This window comes from Nyctereutes procyonoides, unplaced genomic scaffold (assembly GCF_905146905.1).
Source record: "Nyctereutes procyonoides isolate TBG_1078 unplaced genomic scaffold, NYPRO_anot_genome, whole genome shotgun sequence".
Taxonomy (NCBI): domain Eukaryota; kingdom Metazoa; phylum Chordata; class Mammalia; order Carnivora; family Canidae; genus Nyctereutes; species Nyctereutes procyonoides.
The window spans coordinates 38,259,939-38,279,631 of NW_026575134.1; the positions used below are offsets into that span (position 1 = coordinate 38,259,939).

A 19,693-nucleotide genomic window follows, 5' to 3' on the forward strand; every position below is an offset into this window, starting at 1 on the left:
AACAGGAGTACAGGTTAGGGGCAGTGGGAGGGTGGGAAATGTTTGCTAGCAAAGGTATAATGGCAGAGGCTGGTACATGCCCTGTCCTCTTAGCAAAAGAGGCAAGTGTACTGTAGTTCTCTATGTCCCTTCCTCTTCCCTCACCCCCAAGGCTTTGGGAGCCAAGCAAAACTAGTACCATGGGTACAAAATTATGAACTTGAACCATCTTATTTCTTTGTAATCTACTTTCCAGTTAGTGATAAACAAGTGAAATTATAAACTGTGTGGTCCCCAACTCTACCGGGTCATAAAATAACCAACACCAGGTCTTCTAAGTTATGAGGCATCTAGTCACTGCTAATTTATTAATAAATGAGAATACCCTCTGTGAAACAGAAAATGGGAAACAGTGCTGGGATGGTATAAGTGGGTAAAAGTAACAGAATGTTTTTGCATATCTAATGTGTGTGGCTTATTCAATCCAGCATGGGAAGTCTAGCCAAATATCTGTAGGGGCCAAAAAGACAACTTAATCATAACTTTCAAGAAGTGAGTTGAAAAAGACATGCTTTTTAGAAAATAGATTTCTACCCCCCCCCCCCAACAGTTCTGGCAAGTATTTCACATGATCTACCACAGACCCTAGGAGCTCCAGGTTAATTTGTGACCTCAGAATATTAAAAATACAAGGGGAGCCAATCCCACTAAGAGCTGGTTTTGTCCATCTCTTACCATAAGATTAAGTTTTATTATTCAAATACTTTATTTCAGCTTTTATTAAACAAACCAAGAACTTTTCATTGCCTTACTAGAGGGCTGCCTCACAAATGAACCATCATCTCTGGAGGGAAGAAACCATGGCTTCAGGTACATGACTGAAGTTTGGCCATGTTCCGTCATAAATGCTCCAACATCACCAGGGATATGCTGTGAAATGATGGGGGGGAAAAAGGTTAGAGAAGAGGTCCAAGCAATCCTAAAGCCAGGGGAAAATGTGCCCACCCTCAGAACCCACAAACCCAGGAGATTTCAAGGATTGCATCCTCCCTGTACATTTCATTCAACGTATCAGGTGCCTAACAACATGTCCAACCACTAAATTTTGGGGGCCACGAGTGACACAACCATAGGTTTTACATGAGATTAACAGAAAACCTAGGAACAAAAAACACAAGAAGGTAGGGTAGGGGTAAGCACACATGAGGTTACACAAAGACTCTGCCAGTAAAGGAAGGAGAAAAATCTGGACATTACCAATGACTAACTCACAAACGAGGAAACCGGTGGGATTTATTACACCACCAGCTGAAGAAAAACAATTGCCACAGGTATGCAAAATAAATTTAACAAAGATGAAAAGGGTCCATACCCCCAGAGTAATAACCTCATCTTCAAAGGGCACAAATCGCGTTTCTATAGTCATTCACACGCTAAGAATAAACAACTTTGTGGCCGATTTCTATTTTTCTACCAGCACAAACGGGAAAACCTGAGCAAGAAGAGTTCTAAGTTGTAGATGCTGCCTCAGGTGAGGACACTTCGAGGGCTGCTTCGCAAATACCCCCAATCCACCCTTCCTGTCCCCTTCAAACCTCAGCACGAGGACTTCTGCCCAAACACCCTACGAAAGGTGCTGCTTCAGCGCCTTCACCACCTCTTGAGGCTCAGGGAACTTGAGTTTGCGTGGGGGCCCCTTCTTAATCCCAGTCCAAAGCTCCACACCTGGGAAAAGACCAAGGAAACGAAGTCACTTTGGGATGCGCCAGCATGTGCCCCAGAGCCCGAGGCCCTCCCGCCTGGTCCCCGGGGCGGGCCCCCCCACTCACAGCTGCCGTCCGGGCGCAGCAGCGTCACCTCGAAGCTGCCCCTCCGGGGCTTGGCCGGATTCACCTCCACCGGGAGCTCCGGGGTCTCCAGGCGCAGCGCCTGGCTCAGGGCCGCGGCGTTGCGCCCGTAGACGCGTCAGCTCGTGCTAGGAGAAAAAGGGGAAGGTCGGAGGCGGGGGCCTCGGTGTGCGGCGCCCCGGCCCGCCTCCCCGGGCCTCTCCGGGCCCCTCACCAATGCTCGATCACGACGGTCGCCTCCTCCACGGCCTTCCTGCCGCTCGCCGGCTTCTCCCGTTTCTCCGCCGCCGCGACCCCCGCCGCCTCGGCCTTCCGCTTCCTCCCGCGAGAAGCCATGGCGCCTGGAGCCGAGCTGACCTGGGCGGCAATAGGGGTCCGGCCAACGCCGCTCCACGCGCCAAGCTCCAAACCGCAGGCCAGAAAGGCCGCCGGCGGAACAATGCCTCCCCGGGGACGCACCGAGCGTGGGCCGGCGCACACGCGGCCTGGAGGCGGGGCTGCCTGGGCACAACCACTCCGCCCGCGACGGGGGGGGGCGGGAGGGGAGCTCTCTGGGCACAGGCCCGCGGGGGGAGGCGGGGCTGCCTGGGCACAACCACTCCGCCCGCGGCGGGGGGGGGCAGCTCTCTGGGCACAACCACTCCGCCCACAGCGCGGGGGGAGCTCTCTGGGCACAGGCCCGCGGGGGGAGGCGGGGCTGCCTGGGCACAACCACTCCGCCCGCGGCGGCGGGGGAGCGCGGACAAGCAGCTCTGAAACAAGCCTGGCTTCACACAGGCGTTTCAGTAAGCTTCCGTCGGGGTAAATAGCGTGCACGACCACACACAAACCCCACCCCCGCCGCCACTCTGCTCCTTGGGAACCGCGGACCAATCCCAAACCAAACTCCCAGCCTAACTCGGTGAAGTCAGTACTCTAGCATTAGAGAAACTTGCCTTCCCATCCCTCCCCGATTCTGGAGACCAAGCCCAGGTGAGGAGACAGGCACCCCCTATGCAGTGGCCAGGCTTTTCTAATAGGCGAGGAACCCACAAAGGCAGAATCAAAAGGAAATCCCAGTTTATTATGGAAAACCATCTACTGGGTGTTGGGAGTAGGTGGGAGAGTAAGTGAAACCCCATTCCTGCCCAGGGCTTTCTCCTCCAGGCCCTACCACACAAACGAATGTCTCAAACCTATTCCCCTTCCTCACAAACTCCCAAAAAAACAGGGCTATTATTCAATATTATCTCCAATGAGTACACTCAGTGGTTAAAAGTGTCTCCTTGGGACCAGTGACAAAGTTAGTCTTATACTTTTTAATGAAGGCCACAGACCAAGCCAGAAGTGCCTAAAGCAGCAAGGGTCCTTGAGGGGAAAATCCTGGTGCAGACTCCATACCCAGGCGTCTTCTGTTTTAGGTTGAATGTAATCTAAGCAGACTGTGTAGGTCCACTGAGAGGAGAGATGAAAACACAGCATAGTGGGGACATGTGAGTGGTGACCATAACTGATACAGTGACCCAAGCTTGGAGGGAAAGCCTTTCTTCATCCATTGTAGATTTCTCCCTTCTTCCAGTGAAAGTTGACCACAGCAGTGGAGGCCTTCCTGGAGGGTGCCTGTCAATTCCCTGGAAGCCTCTTTAAAATCAGAAGCAGCACCCTGCCCCACTCAGGTAGAGCCAAAGGAGAAAACATAAATAAAAGGCCCAGGCCTCACACAAGGCTTGTGGTTACAGGAGGGGCAGGGCCTCAAAGGTGAGGAAGCACAGACAAGGCAGGGATTCTATTTGTCTTTCTTGCTTTCCCCATCTGGTACTTCCGTGGGGGTGGGGGCCACAGGCTGCTCCTCGGGGATATTATCTCCAGCCTTTGATAGCTTCTTGGCCCGTTGATAGAGTTCATTCAAGTTGAATTCTCGGATCACATTCTCCTGCACAAAAGAGGTGTGCGTACACACATCAGGGTTCTGGTTGGCAAGTACTTACTGGGAAGTAAGAAGTATTTAGACACAGTCTAGAAAAGAAGGAAGGAAAAGACAGAAATCTACTCTAACCTAACTCTCCTTTTTTGGGTACCTGGACAAGTCAACCCTGTACAATTAAATACCCATTATGTGACAATCACCATGCCAAGAATTACAGCTATATTATTTAATACACTCCACAAAACGACCCTGTGATGCAAGTGTTACTCTCTCCAATTTACTGCCAAGGAACCTCAGGCCTATAGACTACACTGACTAGGGCCTCTGAGATGGAATCTTAATAACTGTTCTCTGGTACTAGGAGTTCTGGCACATGGTAGAAGCACAAATTTGCTGAGCGAATTCATGAATGAAATCTGGTTAACTAGTCCACACTCTCACAACTAGTGGGCAAGGGGCAGAGCCAGCAATCAAACCCAAGTTGGCCTCCAAAGCCCACCACTGTTCCATATGCTTCTCCAAGCCACTCACTCATTCAGATACCTCAGAGAAGGTCCAAGAGACAGCTCGTCCTTTCTTGTCAATCTGTGGCCGCCGCATGACCTCCTTGCCACCTTGGAACAGGATCAGGGTCGGGAGCTGCTTGGTGAGGGGCGATGTGCTCACTTTGTACCTACAGGGCCCAGAAGGTACTCTGTAAATGCATCTGTCTACATTACTCAAAACGACTTAAAAAAAAAAAATGACTTTTGCTCAGACCCTCTGTCCAGACCCTTACATACCGTACACTAACATCAGTATAGCGTCCGACGTCCACCTTCCCAAAATTTAGCCCCGTACAGTTGTACCTAAGAAAAATATATTATTTAATTTAACACAGTAAAAGAAGAAAATGGATCAAGAGAACTGGAAATGCAGATATTTGGGGAGCAGGGAGAAATGCCTTTGGTTGCAATGTGAAGAAAGAAAAGAAAAAGAAAAAGAAAAAGAAAAAGAAAAAGAGAAAAGGAGAAAAAGAAAAAGAAAGAAAAAGAAAAAGAAAAAGAAAGCCAAAAACAATGAGAGGGAAAGTATAGCACTTCTGCTTCCATCATCCGTCCCTATGCAGTACTCACTTGAGGGAGAGGTCAGCATAGATGGGAGCAAACGACTGGCAGTCATTAGACCAATTGGCAAAGAACTCCACAATCCAAGTGACCCTCTTGTCCCGCTCTAGCTCTTCCTGCCACACACAGGGAAGAAACAGTGAGCTGGATCACACAGGTTCCCAGAAAAGTTCAGACTTAAGCGTCTAATTGCTGGCCCTGGCTTTCTCTTCCCTCTCTCCCTAGCTCCAATAACGAACCACAGTGCCCTCGACACCTACTCTGAAGAAGTTACCCCTAGTGAGTAAAAAGCACAGCTACAAAATCACCCAAAAGGGACCCAAGAAACAGAAGAAAGGAAGAGAACTCACATCAATGGTCTTATCATTGAAGTACTTGATATATTCAGGGCCCATATACAGGGGAGGCTTGCATGTCATCAGGAACACTAAACATAGAAAAAAAAATGTCAGAGGAGACATATTAAAGGCCTGCAGCAGGGGATTTACTTTCCTTTTCTTTTTTTTTTTTTTTGAATTTATTCATGAGAGACACACACACACAGAGAGATAGAGATAGAGATAGAGATGAGAGAGAGAGAGGCAGAGACACAGGCAGAGGGAGAAGCAGGCTCCATGCAAGGAGCTCGACTTGGGACTTGATCCAGGGTCTCCGGGATCACGCCATGGGCTGCAGGTGGTGCTAAACCGCTGCGACACTGGGGCTGCCCAGGGGGCTTACTTTCAAACTGACTCAAAGATTTTAGGCACCAAAGAATACACTTTGCGGACATATTCAGACCACTGACACATTCCCTTCTTCCTAAAATTTCCATAGATTCTTATCACCTGAACCACATACATAATTAATTATATACAAGATATGGAAGAAGGGTATGGAGAGACCTGTCTGGGGTTGTAATTTGGTTCACACAACCAGTCTCCTTACCTATGCACAGTGTGATGTAAAGCAGGCCCATGCGAATATCCAGACGGAAGAAAAGAATTGCATTGGCCACTTTACTAAACATGAAGATGTTGCCTATATGCTGCTCCACAGTGACTGAAACACAAAGATGTCACAGGTCAGGCTGGGCTGCATACTCCCATATCCTGTTTGTCACTCTTCCTGTAGTATTTTGAAATGGGAGAGGGGGGAAGAGGATAAGTCCAAGATCAAATTTGGCCCTGGCGTGGAATGAGGGACTCATTCACCAAATAATGCCCCTCTCATAACGAGACTGAAAGCACCTCTGGAGGGCATGAGGCCCGAGAAACCGAGGAGCAGGCTAAACTCACTGGATCTGCGGTTCTTCATCATCACGATGGCACTGAGGAACATGAGGATCTCTACTTCTCTCTGGAACAGAATCAAAGTGACAGGAATGCCATAAACCCAAATGCTTTAGCTGGGGAAGGGAGCCCAATATGGAATAAAAACCAACTGAGATCCAGATTGGGAACGGCACCAACAAAGAAATAACTGGAGTTGGTGAAGATGCAGTGGGAAAAACACCAGTCAGGTTCAACCCACTCCTGCCATAAACTGTCTGGTGCCTTCCAGTACATCATTTAACCTGAGCTTTGGTTTCCTCCATGGAACGCTAGTTATCTCAAAAAGTTACTGGGAGGAGTAAATGAGATCATGGGTATGAAAGAACTGCATAAAGTCTAGTACCACATAAAGCTGTAAGACAATATAACCAACTCAGTGTGATCCCGGCAAAATAAAATTTTTCAAGGGACACTTCCTCTGTAATATCCCATTAGTACAATATCTGGCTTTTGGGGTTCTGTTTACATTAAGTCACTCCTTCCCATCCAAAATTCATAGTGATAATCCATGCACCTTTAATAGGATTTGAGAACTGAAAGAGGCCTCTCAGGGCTTTAGAAGGCCCTTTTCAGCACCTTCAGCTTCCAGTTCTTTCTCACTTTCTAGACTCTAAGTTCCATGAGACGGATGGTAATCATGACAAAGATACCAACAAGGTAATTTCAAAGAGTAAAGATTGCAATGCACCCCCTGTGGGAGTGAGCATGAGGGGGGTTGGCAACTCGAGACTAGACGATCTGAGGCCTTCCAGACCTTTCTGTTTACAATACAGGGACCCATATCACTCTTTCACACAAAACCAATCAACTACAATATACAGCTAGAAGTCAGGGAACCTAGGTCCTGGATTTTTAGCATCATCTCCAACAAAAAGTAACTGACTGGCTTTAGAAATAAGACACGTAAATGGGAGTTAGGGAATATGACAGACCTTACTAAGTGTACCTGAGCAGAAAGTAGCACATTTTCACAAATGAAATTGGGTTAGAATTGGCACTTAACGTGGGAGGGTAACTTAAAAAAAAGAAAGGACCTGTGGTTACACAGAAGACCCCGATGGCAAAGACTGGCTGTGTATAAGCCAAACCCAACTTCTTTTTCCTCCGAGGCACACTGAAGCTGGACTCCCTCAGTCTATTTGCATCGCAGTAGCGCTGTGTGACTAGCACTCCTACGTGGAATGTGAGTGGAAGCAATGTGCCATGCCTGTGCTAGGCAGTTAGAAAGCGTGTGTCCTCGCATTCCAGCTTCCTGTCTTCATCTGCTGGCTGGCTGGATGCTGGCATGGCCTTAAGGCCCTAAAGTGAGACAGCATGAGCCTGGATTCCAAATGTACCAATATGAAGCAGAGCCTCTCTGGTTGCTCTGCCTGTTTGTTCCTTGTTTTTAAACTTTGTAGCAGGGAAAAGTGCAAACATACATAAAGATAGAGAGGATACTAAATAGTAGCAGAATGTGCCACCCTAAAATATGCTACTTTGGATTATTCTCCATAATAACTTTGAGCCTAAAAGCAATTAAGAAGTAGATACAAGAAAAGCTCCTTCCCCTCCCTCTATTTCTCTAAAAGCAGGACATTTTTTTTTTTAAGATTTTGTTTATTCATTTGAGAGAGAAAGAGAGCATGCGCACAAGCACAGGGAGGGGCAGAGCGGGAGGAAAAGGGAGAGAATCTCAAGCAGACTCCGAGCTGAGCTGGAAACCCCATGTGGTGGCCAATCTCAAGGCCCTGAGATCATGACCTGAGCAAAAACCAAGAGTCACAAGCTTAACTGACTGAGCTACCCAGGTGCCCCGAAGCACAACAAATTTTTTAAAGTATCCTTCTCTACCAAAAAGGACAAAAGTTAATCAAGGGAGACAAATTTAGAGAGACCCTATCAGCCTGGAGACAGCACCAGAGGAAACTAACAAACGAGCCTTTATCTACCATTAGTTTACCTTCCCACAGTTTGCCCTCCTTGGAAGCCTAAAACTTCTTTCCTTTCTCCAGTCATTTCTCCAAAAACATATTGCTCTTTGTTGAGGACTTAATATAAACCAGAGTTCTAATCCACCTCTGAGTTAATTCATTTTCCCTGGGTATCTCCCATGCATACATGAGGTATACATGTTAATAAACTTGTTTATCTTTTGTTTTTAATGTCTTTTATTACAGGGGTTTAAGCCAAGGTCTCAGAGAGGTAGAGGAAAATTTTTTTTTCTTCCCCTACAATTTTTTAATAAATCCCTACTACTCAGATTTAACAGTAACGTTTTGCCAAAACAGTTTCAATTTATCTATGCTACCCACTGTTTTTGAAGAAACTTAAAGCAAATACTAACTGTATCAATTCACCTATAAATATTTCAGTGTTGGGTAGCCCGGGTGGCTCAGCGGTTTAGCGCTGCCTTCAGCTCAGGGTCTGATCCTGGAGACCCGGGATCGAGTCCCATGTCAGGCTCCCTGCATGGAGCCTGCTTCGCCCTCTGCCTGTGTCTCTGCCTCTCTCTCTCTCTCTCTCTCTCTCTCTCTCTCTCTCTCTCTGTCTCATGAATAAATAAATAAAAGCTCAAAAAAATATTTCAGTGTTTATCTCTTACAAATAAGGACTTTTTTTTAAAGGAGGGGACAGAGGGAGAGGGAGGGAGAGAGGGGAGGAAGGGAAGGATGGAGGGACGAGAGAGAGGGAGAGGAGAGAGAGAGAGAAAGAGAATCTCAAGCCGACTCCACCCAGTGCAGAGCCCATTGTTGGGCTCCATCTCACCACCTTGAGATCATGCCCTGAGCCCAAATCAAGAGCTGTAGGGTCAACCAACTAACTGAGCCACTCAGGCGCCCAAAGGACTTCTTTTTTTTTAAAGAAGCCCCCGCCCCCGGTTTTTTATCTTTATTTTTTTTAGTCCCCTCTACTCCCAATGAGGGCTCAAACTCACAACCCCAAGATCAAGAACTATGTGCTCTTCCAACTGACCAACCCAGACACTCTGGAACTTTTTTTTTAAAAAAAAAGATTTTATTTATTCATGAGAGACACAGAGAGAGAGGCAGAGACACTGGCAGAGGGAGAAGCAGGCTCCATGCAGGGAGCCCGATGCGGGACTCCATCCTGCGTCTCTGGGATCAGGCCCTGGGCCAAAGGCTGCACCAAACCGCTGAGCCACCCAGGCTGCCCTTTTTTTTTTTTTTTTTTTTTTAACAAACCAAAATGCCACTATCACACCTAACACAAATAATAATTCCTTACTGTCATTTAATACTCGGTCCTTATGCAAATGATCCCAGTAATTTCAAATTGTCTTTGTGCAGTTTGTTCAAATTAGAAACAAGCAAGCCAGATCCACATAGTACATTTGGCTGAAGTGTTTCTTTTGGTCTTCCTTTTATTTTCTTTTAAGATTTTTTATTTATTTATTCATGAGAGACACAGAGAGAGAGGCAGAGACACAGGCAGAGGGAGAAGCAGGCTCCATGCAGGGAGCCTGACGTGGGACTCAATCCCAGGTCTCCAGGATCAAGCCCCGGACCAAAGGCGCTAAATTGCTGAGCCACTGGGGCTGCCCTCTTTGGTATTCCTTTATCTCTAAAGGATATCTGTTTCTTTTTTATCTATCTGCTTTAGACATTGAGTCATTAGTACTGTCAACTTTCCTGCTTTCTGGATTTGGTATGTGTTCTTCTGATGATTTTCTATCTCCCATATTTCTTGTAAAGTGGCAATGAAATCTAAAAGCTTGATTAAAATCCACATCTTTTTTCCAAATATACATCATAGGTGATGTTAGACCCTTCCTACTGCATCCGTTCAGAAGACACAGCAACCTTTCATCTGATGGTTTTAGCATCCACAGATGATCATTGCCTTTGTTTATTATTTCATTAGCGGTTGCTAAATGCTTTTGTTGTTGCTTGGTTGGTTGGCTGAGTGTTTTTTGTTTTGTCTTAGTAAGCCCCATGCATGCCCAAAGTGGGGCTTGAACTCACGACGCTGAGATCAAAAGTCACATGCTCCACTGACTGAGCCAGCCAGGTGTCTTTGCTAAAGGATTTTTAAATTTTATCCATCCTTCCATATTTATTAGCTCAGATTTGACTATTAAGAAATCAACATTCTCTTACCAATTATTTGGTTACTCTGAAAGACAACATATATAGGAAGCACAAAATGCATCTTTCTTTTCATTTAGAAATAAACTTTTGTCATGTCACTGAAAATTCCGTGTTTACCTGTTATTTTATTTTTATTTACCTGTTATTGCTAACATTATTTACTTTAATATCCTAACTTCCCAGTCACTAAGGTAAATCAGTAAAACATGGATTTTCCAGGAAAACAAACACTAGCTATGAACTCTATGTGATTAATTTTTAAAAATTCTATCAGGGAAATAGTAAAATACAAAAAGTTCCAGTACTTTGCATATTATTAAATGAGAGTATACAGTGCATTTAGTTATATAAAAGATCCCTACACAGTGCACGTGGGTGGCTCAGTGGTTGAGCAACTGCCTTCAGCTCAGGTCGTAATCCTGGGGTCCTGGGATTGAGTCCCACATCCGGCTCCCCGCGGGGAGCCTGCTTCTCCCTCTGCCTATGTCTCTGCCTCACTCTGTGTATCTCATGAATAAATAAATAAAAATCTTAAAAAAAAATCTCTACATTTAACTAAAATCTTTACTACTACCCACTTATATCTTTTGAGTCCCATTTTGGTTAAATCAGTATGGAATACAGTAGTCCTCCCTTATCTGTGGTTTTAGCTACCTGCAGTCAACCACAGTCCGGAAACAGATCATCCTCCTGACTTATCAACAGAAAGTCAACAGTAGCCTAATGCTGTTAGGATGCCTGTGTCACTCAGCTCATTTCATCATCTGATATCATCATCATAAGGATGAGTATAGTACACAATAAGATATTTTGAGGGAGACAGACCACACTGACGTAAGTTTCATTGTGTTATGTTGTTAAAACTGCTTTATTTTATTAGTTATTGTTGTTAATCTCTTACTGTACCTAATTGTAAATAAACTTATCACACGTATGTACATATGAGACAAAACATCAATATATATAAGGTCGGGTACTAACCAGGGTTTCAGGCAACCCCTGGTGGTAGGGGGTGGGTATTGCAATGACGATCCACCACCCCACCTGCCTCAGATAAGGGGGGAATCACTGTAAAAACAGGAACTTCTGGGGATCCCTGGGTGGCGCAGCGGTTTGGCGCCTGCCTTTGGCCCAGGGCGCGATCCTGGAGACCCGGGATCGAATCCCACGTCGGGCTCCCGGTGCATGGAGCCTGCTTCTCCCTCTGCCTGTGTCTCTGCCTCTCTCTCTCTCTCTGTGTGACTATCATAAATAAATAAAAAAGAGAGAGAGAGAGAGAAGTATTTAGTGTTTATATACTTCTGCTTAAAAAAAAAAAAAAAGTAACTTCTGGCTGGCTCAGCGGTTTAGCACTCCAGGGCATTATCCTGGAGACCCAGGATCAAGTCCCACATCGGGCTCCCTGCACGGAGCCTGCTTCTCCCTCTGCCTCTCTCTCTCTGTGTGTCTCTAATGAATAAAAAATTATAAAATCTTAAAAAAAAAAGGAACTTCTAAACAAGCATGGCTACACTTGAGCTTTTTCTGTCATAGTGTCTGGGAAAGCACAGAGGATGTAGGTAAGCATTAACAAGGGATGGAGGAACAAAATAAGGGAGTGGGTTCTGGTAAAGACTCACTTTGGGGGCTGGGGAAGAAAAAAAAGACGAAGACTCAGGTGATCCCCTTCCCTTCCCGCAGAACACACCCGCTGCTGTACAGCAGGGCGCACAGAGCTTCAACTCCTTTTACTCCGCACCTACTCAAGGACAGCAGGTCTCAAGGGAGAGTTCTTTACAATTTTGTTTTTACGATTCCTTTTCAGCGGGCCTAACGCCTGTGTTGGCTGTTTTTGCATCCTCGGAATGCGGCAGCGGGCCTAGCAGGTAACGCGCGCCCTGGGAGTGTTAACTGAATCCAGGAACGGCTGACAAAGCGTGCAGGGGTGGCGGCGGGTCGCAGTCCCTCACCGGTGGGCTCCCTGGCGACTACGCCGAGGTCAAGCTCTCCATCAGTTAAACGGGGGCACCACGACCCGCCTTGTTTATACCTCACCAGCTCCTCCAGAAGCTTTACATAAAGGGCGGCCCTGTGAAATACTGGACACGTGTCGAGTTTGGGTACGGCCGCTGACCAGCATGAACCGGGTGATGGAAAGAACCCTGCACTCAAGAATCCTAAGAGCCAGGCGGCCGTGCAGGCTAACCCGCTGTCTGCCCATCTCAATTAAGCACCAAGAGGTTTAGGCTCGAGGATGCTCCAGGCCCCGCATTCTAACAGTCTGTGAGGCCGCTACGGGCTCGGGACCTCGAGGCTCCCGCATGCAACCTCGGGGAGCAGGGACAGTGAAGGTCGCGGGGTCCGCTCACCCAGTCAAAGTCACACGGGTTGCCGTCTTCGCGCTGCGAGGGGAGACTGCTACAGAGAGGGGGCAGCTTCCTCACGAGTAAGAATGCAACAGAAAGCAGGGCGGACAGGAGATAATAAGGTCGGGCCAGCCATCGTGAAAGTCGTGGCACCGAATACACCAGAGCGATTAGAGGTGCCAGGACCGCCATCTTTCCGGCCTTTGCGGCGCCCGCGGTGCTTCGGCGTCTGTAGGTCTGGCCCCGCCCCTTCCACCAGAGAGCCTTCCATTGGGTTTGGCCTCGGATGCACCGCCTCCGCGCCCGGAAGTAGATCTCTGATTGGACGTTGCGGAAGGTAAGGGGCTTTGACGTCTTATTGGTCGACCTAGATGTCGCTTTCTCCACTTAAGTCATTTTATTGGATATGCGACGGTGGCCCACGGAGACGGCCTTTAGGAGAATCTCTGCAAGTTAGATAGCACTTCCGGAACGTTCTCATAAAGCGACGGAAGTAGCTGCCAGAAAACGGTAGGCGGGGCACCCAATGAAAAGCGGCTCCTAGAGGAAGGGGGCGGGACATCGTGAGAGGATTGTCCAATGAAAACGACCGACGCCAGACACAGGGACCGCGCCAGGGCGGAGGAGACGATGGAGAATTTCTCGGCGCTGTTCGGAGCTCAGGCTGACCCACCACCACCACCAAGCGCGCTCGGCTTCGGACCAGGAAAGCCTCCACCTCCTCCTCCCCCTCCTCCGGGCGGGGGTCCCGGCACGGCCCCGCCGTCCACCGCGGCCACGGCTCCTCCCGGCGCCGACAAGTCCGCGGCTGGCTGCGGTCCCTTCTACCTTATGCGGGAACTGCCAGGTGAGTACTAGGCCTGGCAGAAGGCAGCCAATCGGATCGTACCGAGGAGGCGGTGGGCGTGGCTCTCGGCCAGCCGGGGGAGGTGCGGGGTATCCTAGGCAACGCGTGCCGGGCTTCGGAGCTCCGAGTCGGGAGGGCGCTGAGGACTCGCGACCGAAGGGATGACGTGAATTTTTGGCCTGGTTTGGGAAAGGGGAGAGAAGGCCTTTCGGCGACCCATCTTTCACACCGAATCTGGCTCTGTCCCTGATGCTAGCTTATGGTTCCCTGAAAACTCTCCGGGGTTTGAGTTTGGAACTCGCGACGCCTGATTTAACATCCGTGCAGACCTAAGGTTTTCCAGATCTGTCACAGACATGCTCTTGGTTTGAGGCGTGTTGCCGTCTTCCTGAGGGCTTCCGCGTTTCCTCAACTACCCGAAGGAGGGAGGAGACTCGAACCAAAGAATTGTTTTGTTGAGCACCTACTGTGTACCAAAAGCACTGTTCTAAATGCTTAAGATACAGAAGTGACTAGGGCTGACAGGACCTCTGCCAGTTTTGGAGTTTACATTTCAAAGGAGGAGGTGGCACAGAGTGCACTAGATAACATCACACAGTGGTTAGTGCTACAAGGAGAAAATGTGATAAAGAGTTGAGGCTTTAGCCAGAGTGATCAAAGAAGCCATCTCCGAGTAGATAATATTTGAGCGTAAAGAGCCAGTCACGTGTGAGTGGGAGAGATAACACGCAAGAAATGAGGTCAGAAGCCCTGGTGTGAGGGAAAACCTTGGACTATCCGAGGATCAGAAGACCAGTTGGACTCCAGTGAAGTTTCAAGGGAAGGAGTGATAGGAGATGGAGGGCGTGGGGGAGACAGGAGCCTTTGTAAAGCATTTAGATTTTAAGTTCAGGGGAGCCGTTGTATTTTTTAAATTTTTTTTTTTAGTAATCTCTGTACTCAAACTGGGGCTCAAATGCACCACCCGAGATCAGGAGCCACCTGCTGTACCAACTGAGCCAGCCAGATGCCCCTCAGGGGGAGCCATCTTAGCACACAGGACAGTGACACGATCTGATTTTACTTATTTTTAATTATCCAAACAACTACATTAAGAATGGAAAGTGGGGAAATCAGCCAGAAGTTACTGCATAATAGTCCCGGAAGGAGATAATGGTTTGGACTAGGCAGTAGCAGTGCAGGAGAGAAGTGAACTGATGCAGGGTAAATGTTAGGGGCAGAGCTTAGAGGAATGAAGGGTTGAATATAGAAGTAGGGAGGAACTTGTGAATTCCTGGCTTGAATAGTTGGGTGGATGGTAGTGCTAAGACCAAGAAGGAACACGTTTGAGGAGATGGAAATCAAGAGTCACTTTGGACACGTTACATCTCCAAGTTGCCCCTCAGTTCCTCCCAAGTTCTATTGCTACATCAGGGGTTGAGGGAAATAATAATGCATATTGGCCTGGTGCTCTGAAGTTCACAGTGCAGTTAGGAATGTAATAGAAGGGCAGCCCGGGTGGCTCAGTGGCTTAGCGCCACCTTCAGTCCCAGGTGTGGTCCTGGAGACCCAGGATTGAGTCTCACGTCAGGCTCCCTGCGTGGAGCCTGCTTCTCCCTCTGCCTGTGTCTCTGCCTCTCTGTGTGTGTCTTTCATGAATAAATAAATTAAAAAAAAAAGGTATGTAATAGAATTTGATACTGAGAATAGCCTCTTGAGATAGGCATGTTACACTTGAGTAAAACTGAAGCATAGAGAGGTTGACTCTCCGTTGGTCAGCTAGGGGTTGATGTCCACCAGCACTTTCTCTAACCTTATTTATTCTATTTATAAAATTGTACCTATTTATATCAAGCACTTGACAGATGCTACTACCTGTGTGGGGCAAGTGCTGGGTATGTAGGAAGGGGGGCACCTGATGAGAAGGAAAAGAATTAATAAATCTAGCCCTTGCTTTTAAGGAGCTTATTTTACATAGGGATATAACATATGTGGTTTAAGGATAGTGACTATAGGGCAGCCCCAGTGGTGCAGCGGTTTTGAGCCGCCTGCAGCCCGGGGCGTGATCCAGCGGTTTGGCCCCTGCCTTCGGCCCAGGGCATGATCCTGGGGTCCCGGGATCGAGTCCCGTGTGGGGCTCCCTGCATGGAGCCCACTTCTCCCTCTGCCTGTGTCTCTGCCTCTCTCTCTCTCTCACTGTGTCTCTATGAATAAATAAGGTCTTTAAAAAAGAAACGTTTTTTTAAAAAAAAAGGTTAGTGACTATATTTCTTGTTAAGGCTGATCTCATTACTTCGTGATCATACCTCATATACTATTGAGCACTACATGATGGGGGCCCCTGGGTGGCTCAGTAGGTAGAGCATGCAATTCTTGATCTTGGGGTTGCAAGTTCGAGCCCCACATTGAGAGTAGATGTCTACTTAAAAAAACAAAAAACTACATGTTGCTTTTCAAAATGTGTTCCTTGATCCAAAATGACAAAAAGGTCACTTGAGCCAGACCTTGGAAATTTCATATTGGTGAAGAAAACTTAGAATAACTGTCTTATAATTACATCAATTTTCCTAAAACAAACTTCCTAAAAGGAAACAAGAAATATGTTTTTCAGGAGATAATGGAGACTCATTTGGATGGGTCAGCAATTTGGCATAGGGGAGTAGTGGCTGAAGTTAGAGTAAGATGTGTTTTACCATGAGTACCTAAGGAATTTGAGCTTTTTCCTGAGGGTAATAGAAAACCATTGAAATTTTTGACCTGAGGAGTACTGCTTCTAAAAATATCTGGAGAATATGGGTGCCATGTATTGAAATAGAGAAGACATAAATGAGGTGGAGAAAATTTGGAGTTTAAAAAAATGAATCTGCATGAAATTAGGAGGAAGTTGGAAACCTAAAACTAGTTTTTAGGAGAGGAGTGTTAGGAGACCGGGGAGAGACATTTAGAAATCATCTTCATGGAACTGGTAGTCAAAACAGGATGTTGGATGGGCTCATAAAGTGTTTAGGAAAAGCAGGATAACTAGAATGGCAGGAGGCAGTGTCGGTTTTGGAGGAGCCAGTACCGTGGCACTGAGTCTTCTGCCGCCACAGTACACCGTGCTTCTGGAACGTTTGGCATGAGAAAGGAAAAAGAGAAGGATAGAGCAAGGCCTTGGGGTACGGAGGGAAAATACCTTGCTCTCTTAACAATTACTGAGCACCAAAGATGTGTATTGCATGGGGCACCAGCAATACATGTGTGAACAAGACAAACATTGTCTTGGCCCCCAAGGGACTCACGTCAGAACCTGTGTTTTTCCAAGTGAATGATTATGAACAAGCCACTTTTGTCATTTGCATTCTTCGTGTTCATCATAACTGTAGATGAAATTGTAGGCTAGCTAGCTCCACCCTTTGCCACTAGGTCCTTATTAGATTACTAACAAGCTTCCATTCTTTGAAAAAAGTCAGCCATGCAGTATTTATACTGATAGTACCTTGCATTTATAGAATATAATTTTCAACGTTTTCATTTGAACCTTGAAAAAAAAAAGCGTGCTCAAGATAGCTGTTACTCCACTGCAGAGATAAGGGGAAAGAAACCATGGCATTAACTTTGAGGCAAGAAGCATCATACTTGAAAAAAAAAAAAAAAAGCATCATACTTGGTATTATTAGTAATAGAGACAGTGGTAACAAATTAGTCAGCAGTAGCTAAAAATCCTGTTCCTTATGTGAAGATAATTAGTGTTTCTTGCTAGCGCAAAAAAAAAGAAAGTCCTTGATCAGATGCTCAAGCCTTTGCCCTTTTTGGTCCTTACCTTGCTCGGTAGCTAAGCTCTGAGGTAAGATCCTGCTGTGCCAGAGAGTATAATTTCTCACTGGTAGATTATATGAAAAGCACCCAGAAAAGTGTTTAGCACAGTAATTACATCACGTAAGTTATTATTGCGAGGAGTCCAAGTTGGGGAGAGTGTCTTCTTCTTTGCGGTGAGTTTCCATCTGTGCCCTATTTGGATGTTTGCCGATTTTTCTCCTTGTTCCGACTATTACCATTCTTTGGTTTATGTTTTCAGCGTGTATTATGTTATTTAGTTTTGCTGTTTCTTTAAAAAAATAAATTTAATTCTTTATAATACTCACTACGCTTGGGACTAGTATCTTTTTGTTCTCCATGCCCTCTAGGTAGCACCGAGCTGACAGGCAGCACCAATCTGATCACACACTACAACCTGGAACATTCCTATAATAAATTTTGTGGGAAGAAGGTGAAGGAGAAACTCAGTAACTTCCTGCCGGACCTGCCAGGAATGATTGATTTGCCTGGTTCCCACGATAACAGCAGCCTCCGCTCTCTCATCGAGAAACCCCCTATTCTTGGTGGCTCTTTTAATCCCATCACAGGGACCATGCTGGCTGGTTTCCGCCTCCACACTGGCCCGGTGAGTCCCCTCTTGGGGAGGCCTGAAAGGCGTGGAGATGGTTTCTCTCTCCAAGTCTGTTCCTCCATAACTTACTGAGCAGAACAGATGACGGGAGCAGAGCATTTTGTCCCTCCACTCACCTGGAACTTCCTTTGGTTCCTTCAGTTACCAGAGCAGTGTCGCCTGATGCATATTCAGCCTCCCAAGAAGAAGAATAAGCACAAGCACAAACAGAGCCGTACCCAGGATCCTGTCCCCCCAGGTAAGCAGCAGTTCTATTCAAAGACAGAAAACCTGGACCCGGTTGGACCATCCTGTTTTTAAAAACCCAGTTAGGTTCCTTACAGAGCCCCAGACTTCCCAAGTTCTCCTGATACTGGTATAAGGGCAATTAGTGTTTCCTTCAAGTAGAAAGCTGGAACAGTGCCTTAGCAGTGCCTCCCTTATCCTTTCTGGCCATTAGAGGAGCAGGTGCCCTTGACTAGGTTTTCCTGTGGTCTTCAGAGTTCCTAGCCGTAGGGAATTTTGAGTTCTACAGGTGATCGGCACACACTGTTTCCTACAGAAACACCATCTGATTCTGATCACAAGAAGAAGAAAAAGAAAAAAGAGGAGGATCCTGAACGGAAAAGGAAGAAGAAAGAGAAGAAGAAAAAGAAGGTAGGTTAGGGCTGTGCTGCTGCAACCCAGAGCCTCCCTGTCTCACCCTGTCTTTGAAGGTCCTTTGCCTCAGGTGGGACCCAGGATTAAAACCCAGGGCATGTTGCAGCTTTTTCCTGCACCTCCTGATGGAGGCCAAGGCTACTTCCTAGTTGTTCTCTTAGCCCTCCTCCCTTGTCTTCCCCAGAACCGACACAGTCCAGACCACCCAGGCGTGGGCGGCTCTCAGGCCAGCAGCAGCAGCAGCCTCCGCTAACAGGACTCTACTGGAAGGGCTTTTCCTGCTGTCCCGAACCTGCTGACAAAAGCTGCCTTCCAGGCCCAGACTCTGCCGTGGGAGCGTCCCCTGCAAACGGGATAGAAGCCAGCTCCAACTGTGCTGGGCTAAGATTAACACATTATTTGAGAAGGGCCATGCTTTTGTAAAGCTCGGCCCAGTTGGCTTTCTCACGGACATCTCTTCCTCTCCGGGGAAGCTTTCTTTTCATCTCTTCTGTGCAATTGGTCTGATTTAGGACATTGTCTGATCTGTTAGGGTTTTTCTTAAAAAAAAAAAAAAAAAAATTGCATTTATCAAACTGGCTGAACTGTGGCTGCCTGTTAAGACATAAGTGCCTTTCTATGTGAGAGTCAGGGTTTAAGCCAAGGCATTCAAAGATCTGTGGGGAATTTGGGTCTTCATTACATTATCTTATTAGCAGGCAGGGAGACCACCAAAATGAGATTGGGGAACATGGTCCACAAGTGAGGCAGAGCTTGCTAATACCTGTCGACACTTCACACTGCCCATCATGTTGAGAACCAAGCACCTGGATGAGATCTATACCATCTATCTGAAGAGCTGATCCAGTTAAGGCTCAGCTCCCTTCTAGCTCAATTTTGCATTGAAACAGAATAGCCAACTGAAAAAGCACCCACAGTAATCACCAGTGTACTTCAACAAGGTCAATTCCTGGCCAAGCCTATGGGTTTTGTTTTGTTTAATCTCTGGCAAGCAAAGGTAAATGCTTCTCATCTTTATAAGAATCTTTAACCTGCCTCATTCCTTAGGTAAAACAATGAAATTATTAGGCTGATGTGAAAACATTTCTAACTTCTAAGCCACAAAAAAGGGAACCTAAACTAGCAGAATGTGAAAGAAATTCCTTCAATGTTTACAGCAGGCCAGGTAACTAGAAATGTCCACGAGAAAACCCAAACTATTGTAATCTGACT

The 19,693-nt window shown here is 46.8% G+C and overlaps 3 protein-coding genes across 5 annotated transcripts; 1 reads left to right on the forward strand and 2 right to left on the reverse strand.

Moving 5' to 3' along the window:
* Positions 1-721: 721 nt before the first annotated feature.
* On the reverse strand, positions 722-2,317 carry SELENOH (selenoprotein H). The gene is made up of 4 exons (XM_055300821.1): positions 2,041-2,317; positions 1,809-1,954; positions 1,575-1,704; positions 722-909 (listed from the first exon to the last, which is right to left on the reverse strand). The coding sequence occupies exons 1-3, from the start codon at positions 2,160-2,162 to the stop codon at positions 1,604-1,606; spliced, it is 369 nt and encodes a 122-aa protein (XP_055156796.1). The 5' UTR covers positions 2,163-2,317; the 3' UTR covers positions 722-909; positions 1,575-1,603.
* Positions 2,318-2,868: 551 nt separating this feature from the next.
* On the reverse strand, positions 2,869-12,827 carry TMX2 (thioredoxin related transmembrane protein 2). Of its 3 annotated transcripts, XM_055300823.1 has the most exons (8): positions 12,591-12,825; positions 6,116-6,176; positions 5,766-5,879; positions 5,189-5,265; positions 4,848-4,954; positions 4,515-4,580; positions 4,276-4,405; positions 2,869-3,738 (listed from the first exon to the last, which is right to left on the reverse strand). In XM_055300823.1, the coding sequence occupies exons 1-8, from the start codon at positions 12,777-12,779 to the stop codon at positions 3,592-3,594; spliced, it is 891 nt and encodes a 296-aa protein (XP_055156798.1). In that variant the 5' UTR covers positions 12,780-12,825; the 3' UTR covers positions 2,869-3,591. The 3 variants fall into 3 exon arrangements, with proteins under 3 accessions (XP_055156798.1, XP_055156800.1, XP_055156801.1); XM_055300825.1 differs by lacking the exon at positions 6,116-6,176 and having other exon boundaries at positions 12,591-12,726; XM_055300826.1 differs by lacking the exon at positions 2,869-3,738 and having other exon boundaries at positions 4,313-4,405; positions 4,526-4,580; positions 12,591-12,827.
* An 82-nt stretch (positions 12,828-12,909) lies between these two features.
* Positions 12,910-19,059, forward strand: MED19 (mediator complex subunit 19). The gene is made up of 5 exons (XM_055300827.1): positions 12,910-13,434; positions 17,580-17,836; positions 17,984-18,080; positions 18,384-18,478; positions 18,666-19,059. Exons 1-5 carry the CDS (start codon positions 13,167-13,169, stop codon positions 18,732-18,734), a joined length of 786 nt encoding a protein of 261 aa, XP_055156802.1. The 5' UTR covers positions 12,910-13,166; the 3' UTR covers positions 18,735-19,059.
* The last annotated feature ends 634 nt before the right edge of the window (positions 19,060-19,693 follow it).